General features: G+C 32.0%; 1 protein-coding gene across 1 annotated transcript in view; it reads left to right on the top strand.

Moving 5' to 3' along the window:
- sfl (N-deacetylase and N-sulfotransferase sfl) overlaps nucleotides 1-13,319 on the top strand; it is an 84,986-nt gene that overhangs the window by 53,407 nt on the left and 18,260 nt on the right. The window contains exons 4-5 of the mRNA XM_011502138.1: nucleotides 2,107-2,359; nucleotides 3,808-3,999. Coding sequence (XP_011500440.1) covers nucleotides 2,107-2,359; nucleotides 3,808-3,999 — 445 coding nt within the window. The remainder of the gene's footprint in view (nucleotides 1-2,106; nucleotides 2,360-3,807; nucleotides 4,000-13,319) is intronic.

Genomic DNA, 13,319 nt, shown 5'->3' with positions numbered 1-13,319 from the left:
ATTTAATTTTTTATTGACGACTAAGCGTTATCTATAAAATTAAAATATCCTCCGGTTAGCTATAAACGTATGTGTTTTAGTTTATTTTATTTCATTTTATGTCATTTTATTTCATTTTATTTCATTTTATTTCATTGGATTTACTTCCTATAAGCTGGCCAAAATCCATATAAAATTATTGTTTTGATTTTTGTCTTTAAACGTTATTTTTATTTTTTTCTTTTCTTTTACTCTGGCACATATACCTACGTATGTGTTTCAGCATTAGCGAAAGCACGTGAAAGCTCAGCTTGTCTTCAGTAAAATTTGTAAAATGAAAGAAGGAGAAAAAGCGGCGAGTAAATTATAAAAGAAAAATAAAGATGGAACGGCGGTGGCTCGATTCGCCGCTACGTTGCACTTGTAAGTCAACGAAGGAAACATTAAAGCTTTGTTTCTCATCAAGTTAATTACAATCAAGAATCAAGCGACTGAGCCAATTGTAATTGAAGTTTCCCGCACTTTTATTTGCGTGCTAACTCGTTTGGCTCCGTTTCATTTATCTTTTCATTGCAGCAGCGTTTCAAACAAATTCACTATAATCAAATAATTTAAAATTGTAAATATTTTGATAGTTCGAGGCCGAAATTTTAATGGCCTTAAGCCGTAACTCTCCGACTTCTACACACATGCCTGCTAATTCGATCAATAATTCAGCTAAAAGTAATTATTACGCAGCTTTATAATTCTTTATAATTCGCGTGTAGAGATCTAGGATGATCTAACAGTCATCTAACAGTTTACCAAAGGTTTAACAATCTATTTTCTCGATTTCTTGAGTCGAACGTTGTATTTACTGATTGACGTAAATATCACGTATAAAGCTAACGTGTGCTTCATTGCAATATAAATTACTCCGCGATATTGAATTTTCCATTTGCCGTGAAACGAAAGGATGATTCGATGAGCTTCTTTATATAAAACAAGCAAAAACAAAAATCTATACGTATGTAATGTCGAAAGAGAATAAGGTTTAAGAATTTCGAAAAAAAAAAAACATCGATCAAGAGGATTGTGCTCAAGCTAGTATTGTGGTATACTAAGCGCTTGGCTTAAATATATAATTAAAATTGCATAATAAATCACGCAGAATTGTGTAAGGGCCCTCTTTCTGAGATATGATTCTGCATGTAGGGTGATTGGTGGGAGGGGGGGAGGGGGAAGGATAAGGACGTCTCGCGCCACTTCTTTTCTTCCTTACTCTGAAAAATAAAATTGTTTCGTCCTTCCCCTTACTAGCTCCCATTAAATTCGAAAGACGAGCGAGATTTTACGACACTTGGAGGATGCTCAGGAATCCATCAGCATTCCAAGATGCGTTGAGTCTTTATTCGAACGATAAAAAATCCTTTATTGCATGATCCTCGAGGTACGATAGGATTTTTATACGCGGCTGGGTTATCGGATTCTTTATTAGATAATAAAAGGGCTTTATTATAAAAATGTAATGTTTCTATTGCGATTGAAATTTCGTATTGTTATGTTTTATTTTTAAATTATGAAATAAACGTTCGATGAGAGCGTTAGGGCAACAAACGTCACGTGAATAATTTGATAATTTTGCATTATTTTAACGTTCGTGTAGCGGATCGAGAAAAACTTATTTTCCCCTGTGGCATATTAAAAGTTTTTTGGAAGTACCTGAAACCTAGTTTTACGAATTTATTACGTTTCAATTTATTCATTATTGAAAAGTCAAATGTAAAAGTAAGTCTTTAAATATCTAATAATGAAAATTAGTCATAAAATTATTCGTCCTTTATTCCATTCGCTTTGATTGCAGTCTACGTCCTGTCCCGCAGCAACGCTCGCCCGTAAAAATTTAAATTTACACATCATTCTCCATTGAATATTAACGTCCAAGATATATGTATATGTGTATATATATATATATATATATATATATATATATATAGAGAGAGAGAGAGAGAGAGAGAGAGAGAGAGAGAGAGAAAGAAAGAATATAGATATAGATTATTGGTTATAAAGAGCGAGTAGAGCAAATTCTAATAAAACACTGTTAGCCAGTTGTGTTAATGGATAAAATTTTTGCCTCGATGTTTTCAGGTACAAAGTCGAGGTAGCGGGAAAGTCCCTGCCCGTCCTCACGAATTTAGATAAGGGACGCTACGGTGTGTTGATCTTCGAGAACCTGAACAAATACTTGCAGATGGACAAATGGAATCGCGAACTACTTGACAAATATTGTCGGGAATATTCGGTGGGCATCGTCGGCTTCACGCCCCCGGGCGAGGAGAGTCTTGTCGGCGCTCAGCTCAAAGGTTTCCCCCTCTTCGTCCACACCAATCTGAGACTGAAGGTTCGTTTGCTTCTGACACATTATATTTTGTCATTGCTTATGCGTGGAACTGTTTGAACGTGCTGTGGATTAACGAGCAATTAAAAATCAATTTCCACTTCGGGATGGATTTTAATTTCCGATCCGAGTTACACGCAACTTTATCATATATCATTGCCAGACACGTTCCGACGTAATTCTTTTCGAGGGGCCACTTAATGCGAGATGTATTGATAAGGGACGTCTCGTCGACGTTAATACACTTTATAATGTCGTCTCGCGAGCATTAAATGCATGTTAGTAATGCGTTGTGTCGCTGTAAAATATTATTGATTCGTAAAGCGATGGAATATGATGAAAATATCTATTACTCGTAATAAAATGCAAACTGTCGTTTTTCTTTTTTTCTTTCTTTCTTCATATTTATGGTGTTGATGCATGGAAACCACACCCATACAAATAATATATTTTCTTTTTCGTATTGCACATTTTCTCATGACGATTTTGTATTTACTTAATTGGCAGAATATAAAGTAACGATTTAAATGGTAACGATTATGGAAATTTAAAAAAAAAAAAAAAAACTTCACGGTAACATTCAATATCGCTTTCATTCTCGGTATTTACGCATACGATCTAGAACTTTAAAACTTTACGTAGTAAATTTTATTTTCTCTTAATTCTTTTGTTCTATACGTCCGCTGTTTTACATAATATATTTTCAAAGAGTTTATGATTTAAATTTATTCTTTATCTCTGGCTTGCCAAAACTCGATTTTCTCCTTATATGTGGGATTTCAGTTTTCTAAAAAAGAAAAATAAAAAATAAAAAAAAATTTACACATTATTTGAAATAAAAGAAGAGGAACTTGGAAAATGCAAGCTCTTATCCGACGTGAAAATTTGCATGAAAGATTGATGAAACTTTACAATTTTTTTTATATCTATAAATGGAACATGTTTAATACATTCTTAAGAAACAGACTCAATGTAAAACGCCTAATCCAATATTCGGTTTAAATTTTCCGAAAGAGCCTTATTTAATTGAAATATTAGCCAGGATTTTATAAATGAGAGACTTCGATCACCGAATATAATATTTTTATTGCGTATGTATTTAAATCTACTCGCATGGCTTTTAGCCAGACGCATTTTCGTAAATTAGATTTTATTTTTTTGTTTTTGTTTTTTTTTTTTTTTTTTTTCAATATATATATATACAACTATTTGGCGCGGACGCGGGCGCACGTATGAAGTATATAAATTAAAGGAAAAGAGATAAATAAATAAGAAAATTTCATGAAATACCTTTGAAAACAACAAAGCGGGACAATCGAACACTCCGCGCCTATCCATACCTAAGCTAACATGGCGCAAACCTCTGTCTTCGCGGAATTATAAATCGTATACCAAGCACCAACCATCTACGACAACCAGAACTCAATGGAGGACCTTATTGCTTCCCGTAGGACGCCCAGCTGAACGCGGCTTCGCCTATCCTGCGACTGACGAGGGCCGGCGAGACGGCCTGGGGTCCACTACCCGGCTACGACTGGACGATATTCCAGGCGAACCACAGTACGTACGAGCCCCTCGCCTGGGCTCATCGTGACAGCCTCGAGTACGCCACCCACGGGGGGCCACTCGCTACGGTCATGCAGGCAAGTCACCCTATCACCCCCATCTTTGATAAGTTTGCGGATTTCCGTGTGGAGTGCGGGGTACGGTGACGGGAAGGGGAGACGGAGAGTGGAGACTCGAGGAAGGCCTTCTCTCAAAGAGGTCTTGGCATTGTCGATGAGCCATGCCATCGAACTGCTGCTCTCTGCCCTGTCTCGCGCAGTTTCATAATTGTGCTCCTTTAATGGCAGATCTGGAATTCCATACTGCTTTAATGGAATTTTCTTACTTTGCTCACGAAATCCTTTCAAACTATCGAGTATTACTTCCGGTGTCCTTGCGCTTTTCGACGACCTGCCTCATAGACCCCACGTTAATTTAATTATAAACAGACTGAATATCAAAGTAATGGAAACTAGCGATTTTGTAAAAGAATTTTATATTATCATTAATATAATGCGTGACATTTAATTGTGTTATGACTATATTCGATATAACTTTGTTAAAGTTTTTGAAATAACCTTTGTTACTCCTGTGAATCTCCTTCTATCTCCCCCCCCCCAATCTACAAATATTATATGACTTTATTATGTTTGTCGTATAAATAATGTTCTCCTTAGACTTTAATGATTGAACACAAAAATTCCACAACAAAGAAATACAATTAGTAGGATGAATTTACGCGAATAGATAAAATGCATAAAATATAGGTAAACTAACACGTGCTCTCTCTCACTTTACATTTTTCAATTTTCAAGCTTTCATCTTGATTAGAAAAAACATTTATATTCGAGTATCAATAATATACGCGATAAACTTTGTCATATTTTAAGAAAAATATAAATCTATGTCATTGCAATCGTATAAAATGAAAAAAAAAAACATCATTTCAAAATAGTACAATTGGTTGAACAATGGCACTACGTTGTTAATTATGAATTTTGCTTTATTGCGTACCAATATTGATGCATTGTAGTATTATAGAATAAATGATACGGAATCCACAAGATTTTATAAACTATTTAAAGTATTTGATTAACTGTAAAATAACTGACATTTTTCGATTAAAAATATAATTGTATATATATATATATATATATATATATATATATATATATATATAGTGTAAGGGACATCAACTTAGAGAAATTACAAAGATTCGTAATTATAAAGAATTAATGAACCAACGAATAGTGTAATATCTACATTATTGACGAAATACTTATATCAAGATGTGTATTAATAAATAAATTAAGTTTTTTTTTGAAAACTAGCGATTCACTGATAATAAAATTATGAAATTTTTGCTCAATTCAAGAAGAGAATGAAAATTTTTCAATTGATATTTAATTATATACCATATACAAGTATGTATGCGTGAGAAAGAACTCGGTACATTAGTCTTATTAATTATTTTGACTAACAGTGCATAATTAAGATTCTCTTCTGCTATTATTGCTAAAGCTTAATTGCAAGTATCAATATCATTTATTAGAATAATGAAAGAAGACGCGATGACTCGTGTAAAAATTGGAAAATCAACATAAAATATTAAAACCACTTTCTAAAATATTCATTAAATATGATGTTCGTTAAATATATGTTGTTAGGATTAGCGCCATTTTCATTATTGAATCCATGAAAAGGCATGAGAAACTAGAATAATAATATCTCTCCGCTAAACGAAATTCTAAATTGGCAAAAAATTTATCTTTTTTTTTCTTCTATTCATATGCATTATTTCAATTTCTTGTATTCCAGCATCCTTATATTCGATAAATAAAACTAATTTAATAACTTTTTTCGGACAGTGTCCTAATATGGTTATATAACTTTTCGGGCAAATATGATATTTCGTTTAATCCCCTTTGGCTCTTTGTCATTTTGCTATCAGGATATTTGCTCGGAGTATGCATTTATTTTAATTTCCGTGAAGAAAAAATTCAATATTCTTTATCTACGGTATCTATGCCTTGTATTTGCTTTGCGCTGTAAGAAATGTTTTTTCATGCCCATAGAACTTCTACATAAGCAAGTAAATTCATTTCTTAAGTACGGAAAAAAAAAACAAAAAAAAAATTAACCTTACATACACCTAGTTATATCTAATAAAAAGCTAAAGGTACAACTATAAATGAACATTGTCGCCGGTTCTTGCTCTGATCCTACGCCAGCCAAAACTAACAAACATTAGTCCTGTTGAAGAAAAAAAAAAGTATAGAGTCGCGGCATTGCATTAAATGGCTTAAGAGAGAGAGAGAGAGAGAGAGAGAGAGAGAGAGAGTCTCTATTTTCGTCTTTCTTCGCGTATTCGCTGCCATTCTCTCTCCTACTTTATACAACATTGTCGCGATATTTTTTCGCCGCGGACAACCTCTGGCTTAAGCTCGCCAGTGTTTCGAATCCATTTTTTCACGTCTCCCAGAGCGAGCTCTATCTTTCGGCCATCCACTTTTCTCCTACTTTTCCAGGCGGCCACATCCTACCACATCCTCACACATGCTTGTGCCCGAAGCACGAAACGTAATTCCGTCGAAGCATTCATCGTACTCTTCGTGCGAGCACTTTGTTAGCCACTCATTTTTCTAACACTGTACCACACTATTTTCTGTGCTGCTCTTTTCCTCCACATTTTTCTTACTCGCCACATCCGTTTATTTCGTCGCTTATTACTCCTTTTATATTGGACTCGTTTCGTCTCTTCACTTTGTTAGACACGATTATTTATTTCAATTAATCGGACCTGCTCCTTCCTACTAATTGTCATATCCTGGTGAACCGTACCTGCGATTGGATATTTACAAAATTATAATTTACATACGCTAACAAGGAAGAATATTGTATGTGGCCGTTTAGGATATTTGGCGAAGAGAATTGTGCTCGTGGCAGCTGAAAATCAGAATATAACAAAATATATAATATTTTATTTAAGGAGATGAATTCTATCTAATTACGTTATTTGCCAACGACTGACAGATATCATTGACAAATAAATTAATACATCCGTAATTCATCATTATTTAACATTTAGTCATTTAATGCTATTATAAGATTATTAAACGCGCGCTTAATTGTTATATCGGCTATTTAAAGCGATTATCTTGTAAATTCGTTGAATGTAAAAATTTCTTTTGACAAAAATATTGTCAATGCGTGTTTAATAATTTTTTAAAACAATAATAATAACAATCTTTTCAAATAATTTTTTCGTTTTTCAGATAAGTTTTAAACAATTGCTTTACCTACATTTTTTCATTGTCTTAGAATATTATGGCGACAGTAGTAATGTAGCAATGAGCACCGTAGAAAATAAAAATCTTTGACTGCGCGAAAAAGTAGAAGTTATAAGCTGCGCATTGAACAAAAAATGTTCCTTTAATTTTGCACACAAAATCACGACTATTTCTACTAATATATGAAAGTATTTAAACATATTAACTATACGCCGTTTTTCTTCTTCTTCTTCTTCTTCTTCTTCTTCTTCTTCTTCTTCTTCTTCTTTAACCATTTTTTTTCGCCAAGATAGTTTCTTCTAAAACAAATGAAAAATAAAATTGAATTTGACCCATTCCTTTCACCAATGATTACATGATCCGTTTACGTTAATCTATAATCACTTGAAATCCTTTCGAAAAATAAAAAATCTACCCAACGTCCCTTTTAATTCATTGCAATACCGAGGCTGATTTAACGAAACTGGCATACTGAAGGATGCGCATAAAGAAATGGTGAAAGCTGAGATAAACGACGTAAGAAAATGAGCACGAGAGAGGGTAGACGCAGAATTACCAGAAGATGTAAAGTGAGTCGGTACTATAGTAGCTGAGGAATGAAATTAACCGTGCAAGAATCTACGCATGATTTTTAAAGAAAAGTAATATCAAAGTTGGCTTTTACGAGACCATACGAGAGAATAATAAAATGAATTTTTCTCAATGTTTTTCCTCCATTTATTCCTCAATTTATTCTCAAATATTAATAAAATATATGAGATCAATTTCAATACTTTGTCTACATCTTGCAAAGCTAAACTCTGTCGGCAATGCGTATAATACAATAAACAAATGCATAATAATTAAAACGTGTTAACAATTTTCACAAAAAAAAAAAAAAAAAAAAAAAAAAACCAAAAGAAAAAACCAAAAAATTCAAATTTTTTCACTATAATGAATGCTTATTCAAGTGTATGATTGACTTATCGACAGTCGAGTATAGCTGATCGATAAAAGTGTTACACATTCAATCTTATTATTTCCAATAACTTTAAAAGAATTTTATTAAAACATTAAACGAAACAGCAGAAATTAATCTGTACTTTTGAATAAAGCAGCGTGAATATTTGCGACAAGCCAGTTGTTGAGATAAGCATGTCAAGATTAACATCAACAAATAAAATCCTTATCCCTAGCTCTATCGCACGAAGAGAAATACAAAGAATATGTTGTGGATGAAACAAAAATCTGTTTGCGTGTGTATGAATACGTGTAGCGTATGCCGGTAAGGGGCGGGAAGTAGCCGGGGGATGAGAAATAAGCAAAGGAAGGAACTAACAGTACGGAGAAGTGCAAAAACTATAAGTACCTGCGAAGAAGAATAGCTGACAGGGGCAAAACAATCCACGTCGAGTCGTTACTCCCCTTTTTCGAATGGAGCAACACTCCAAGATTCGCGCCTCGCACGAGAATTTCCATCCGGAGTCCGGAATTCGCGATTCCAAGATTCCAGAGGAGTAGCGAAAGGAACGAGTATGTTGATTCAGTGGTGCTTTCTTTTTCATTTAATCTCCCTTCCCGCTGTCTTGGGGCTTCGATATTTTCATCAGAGCCTGTACAAAATGCAAATGCACGCAGCACGGCGACTTTATTCATTTATCCAACTAATTAAAGGATACAAAGTAATTCCGTATTAATGTAAATTATTCTTCGATTCGTATTATGATTGGTGTGCCTACACGCGTAACACTATCTTTTAACCATAAAATTTTGAAATGTGAAGTGAATTAATAATTGCCTCATTTCAAGATTCTTATTGTACATTTCAAATGCCGATAAAACTTTTTGTAGGTTGTGAGTAACTTTTAATGGAAGCTAAGGCTCAAGAAATTGGATAGTTTAACATAAATTAAAATGTTTTAAATCAATTATTATGAATGGAATGAAGTTTCAAAATTGTTGAAATAAAGCAATTTAGCCTTTCGAGTAGTAAAATATTCATAAAACTACCATTAAACTGGCTTGGGTTACCTAGGCCACTCTTAAATTGAAATTTAAGAGTCTCAGAATTTCAGGAGACCTAGTATCTATAAGCTTAGACTATGTAACATGTGCACTAAAGTGTCATATTTATTTGCTTTTTTTTTTCAACTTTTTTCCTAAATTTTTTTTTTTAACAAATCCAAGACAATATAACGCGTGAGATTTCTCTTTTACCAACTTGATACTTCATATTTCGCATGCTTGTACTTTAAGAAACATAAGGTGACCTAATCTATGATATTGTACCACTACAATTACATTATGTACAGTTGTTGTTTCTAATGGTGTATGATATTTCGGTATAATAAAATAGAAAAAAAAAAATAATAAAAAAAAAAAATTATTTCCTCGTCCCACGCGAATTTAATAATTACATTTGTCTAGATTTATACTTTAGGAGACAGAATATTAGGCTATTGTATGAGAAATATATAAATAAGTACTGTAAAGAAGTTGTGAAGGAAATCGTTACTTTCTCCTCCAACGTAATTATCCTTATTATTTTGCTGTAATATTACAAATAGTCAGCAATTATAAAATGTACTAGAAAAATCGGTAGATTAAACAAATTATCAATGGAATTTTGAGAATTCGGCATTTAATTTAGAAATTCATTTTTGCCTTCAAAACTAATCGAATATTTCAACCTGATAAGTTTCAATTTCTATTTAAGTATTCCGAAATTTAGATTGTTAAGTAAAAATAGAATCCAAATGATAAAGCAATATTTAATGAAATTTGAAGATTTTTAGCAGAAAACTTAACAAATTCAATTGAGTCGACGCAATCCAGTGCCTTATATCTCAATAAAAACAAATAATTTTCCATTAGAAATTATAGTAAATTAATTCTTTTATCTACGTTAATCGGAAAAACATATTTTACATTCCGATAAGAGGAGATAAGATAATATTGCGCAATGACGTTGAAACTACAAATTCAACTGTTTAACAATATATATGAAGGATTTTTTCACGAACCTTCCAAATCCTTCCATATTATCAGTTAGTATGTTTTAAAATATTTTAAACTTCGTTTTAATTTTGAGGTACGCGTTTTGTACAATTACTGAAAGATTATGAGAACGCGGGTGTCAATCACGAACTAACACAACGCCCTCTTAAGCCCTTCAATGTATTCACTCACAGCTTATAATTCCGTTCACGTTTCACCGTTCGAATTTACTTTGACTTTGTGAAAGTGACATGTAGGGAAGAAAAATAATACCATTTTCGAAATCAAATAATTTAATAATTTTTTTTCAATGTCAATCTGCTATGTAATTCTGTTTATGTAAAATATCATAGTTATCATAGTATAAAATAAATTATTCATCAAAATTTGTCAAAGATTTGATACTAAAATATTAATTTGAGACTATCAAGTGCGCCAATTTTTTTTTAATTTATCCAGATAGACCTTTTGCCAAATGTATTATGAAGATTTTACGACAGATAGCAAAGTACTAGAGATATTTTTAAGTTTTAATCTTAATCTTAATTACCAGAATTAATTAAATTAATGAATTTTTCTTCAATGTAGATTAAAATCTGTTTATTCTAAATTATTTTCATTACACTGCTACATAATTGAAATGGTAACATTATTACCGTTAAAAAAATTTTCAACAATATTAAAGTATTTTTAAATATTTGCAAATCATTTTCATGTAAAAAAGAATTTTTAAGATTAGTGTTTGTACAATGACGATTAATGTGAGATGAACGTATATATTTTATTTATGTGGCAGATTTTATTATTACTAAGTATGACTAAACTATATTATTAGTTAATAGAAGAGCCCTGGATTAATGTACTAATTAATGTCGAATAAAATTCGTGTTATAATTAGTCATTTATTAAAAATCAAATATATAAACAGAATAAAACCTGCCCCCCCCCCCATTACTGTTTTATTATAAAATTTATTTTCAAAATATTCTATATTTTGAATTAATTCTAATATATATATTATATAATTGTATTACTATTTACATGTACGTTCATTTCATCAAGCTCAAATAATTAGAGTTTCATCTATTCGTTTAAAAAAACCAAACGGTTGAACTTTAACTTTTATATATATATATTTGCATTAATACAATCTCGTAATTCCTAAATCGGACCAAAAAGCAAAAAATTATCCAATTGAAGGAAAATAAGTTCATATGATATTTTAGAGGCACTTTTTTTACCGTCATTTATTTTAATGCAAATTTTACTCTAAATGTATAAGATATACGTCTAATTTTAAAAAATTACCTTATAGGTCTGACTATAGTAAAAACGACTTGTATTTGAAATTATGATTTGATAATTAAATTAACCGTTTCATCATTTATAATAATAAATGTTATAGTGAAATGAAATAAAAATTCAAGTTTTATTGTTTGTTCGCTTCATACACACCTCTCAAGCGCGCGCGCGTATATGCCTAAGTGGACCACCCTGCGATAAAATAAAAGAAAGATGTTACTGGCGCGCAAATAGGACGACGACGACGACGACGACGACGACGACGACGACGACGACGACGACGACGACGACGACGACGACATATCTCATAGCTATAAAAAAAAAAGAAAATATACGTAGTTGCAATTTTGACCTTGTATGCGCTACATGCGCTACGGGAGAAAAAGGAAGGAATTTGTAACGGGAAGATAGTAAGAGGGAGAAAGAGTTAGAGACCGCAACATGAACTTTGCGATTGTTTCGTATTGATGTCGACAGTTTCGACTTACGTCGAGACTTTCCTTCCAACGTCTCCGCTACGGAGGATAAAAAGTGAAGAGTAATATAAGGAGGATCTTTTTGTCAAATGCCATCGCAGATGTAACATCGGGGTCTCTGATATAATAATACAAAAGTTCAATAATGTAAGCAAAGCATATTTTGCTAGCGAGCAGCTTGTAGCGCTAGTTTTTCCTTGGGGGAAAGCGTAATATAAGAACGCGTAGATATTTTCATGTAAGAGGAGAATATATTGAAATTCAGAATAGATAATCTTTTCATATATCTCGTGTCCCTTAAATTAGATATTAAAGTATAATTCTGACTTGAATTTAGAGACACCGGCATTATCGTATTTACATAAGATACTTTATTATTAATGAAACGGCAATAGAATGTAAGGAAATAGAATTATAAAAGTAACAGGGCATTTTAAGATAAAGCACTGCAATTTCTATAGGGTCTTCAAAGTTGATTTTATTCAAAATACTTCGATTGAACTAAGTAATAAAATTATATCGATTCAATGCCATAAAGGTATGGCAAAGCGATAAAAATATAATAACAGTGGAATATTTAATTAATTGACTTATAACGTTAAGAATTTATAATCTTGGGAGCTTGAAATGGTTGAAATAGTTGCGTTATTTTTTATCGTTGTGATCAATTATTCTTAATACAATTCAATATCGACAACATTTTTTCATAACTGATATTGCCGTGTTATATAGTCTTAATGTTGTTGAAGTCGATACAAAAGTTTTCAAATCAATCGGTCGAAGGAAAGAATAGCGAGTTGAAATTTGTAGTTTTGAAGGATCACTAAAATAGAATAATTGACTCTACACACGCAAGCTTTTCATTACGGTAATCTTTCGAGTCTTGAAAAGCCATGAGCTTCATAATGTACGTTTATTGATGGCAGAATGTTTGATGATTAAAATACGATTTAGATATGCATTTCCAAAAAAAAATATGTCGTTTAATTTTTAAATGGATAGTAGTATAATAGCTGGGGGCTTTAATTAAATACAAATGAAATAACATATTACAGGTTAATTACTGCTACTGACATTTCCAAATTTTATATTCATTTAGTAGGCCTACATCGTGCGATTAAATAAGCATTTTTCTCATTTTAAAAAGACCCTAGCGACTTAAATCTTGGCAGCATCATATAATAATACTTCAATTATCTTAGTATAATATTTCATAATTATATTTTTTAAAATTGTCAAATATAATTTACCGTTTCTGTCAATATATTTTGTCAAGTTACCTTTAGATTTACATAATAATTATGTCATTTTAAGAAGCATTTACATGAGAAATTAACATTCTAGAGAGTAGCGTTCATAATAAGAAAAAAATAT

This window comes from Ceratosolen solmsi, unplaced genomic scaffold, assembly GCF_000503995.2.
Source record: "Ceratosolen solmsi marchali unplaced genomic scaffold, CerSol_1.0 scaffold43, whole genome shotgun sequence".
In the NCBI taxonomy this organism is placed as follows: Eukaryota; Metazoa; Arthropoda; class Insecta; order Hymenoptera; family Agaonidae; genus Ceratosolen; species Ceratosolen solmsi.
Note: the sequence above shows the minus strand (reverse complement) of the source record. Positions and strands in the feature narration are given on the sequence as shown.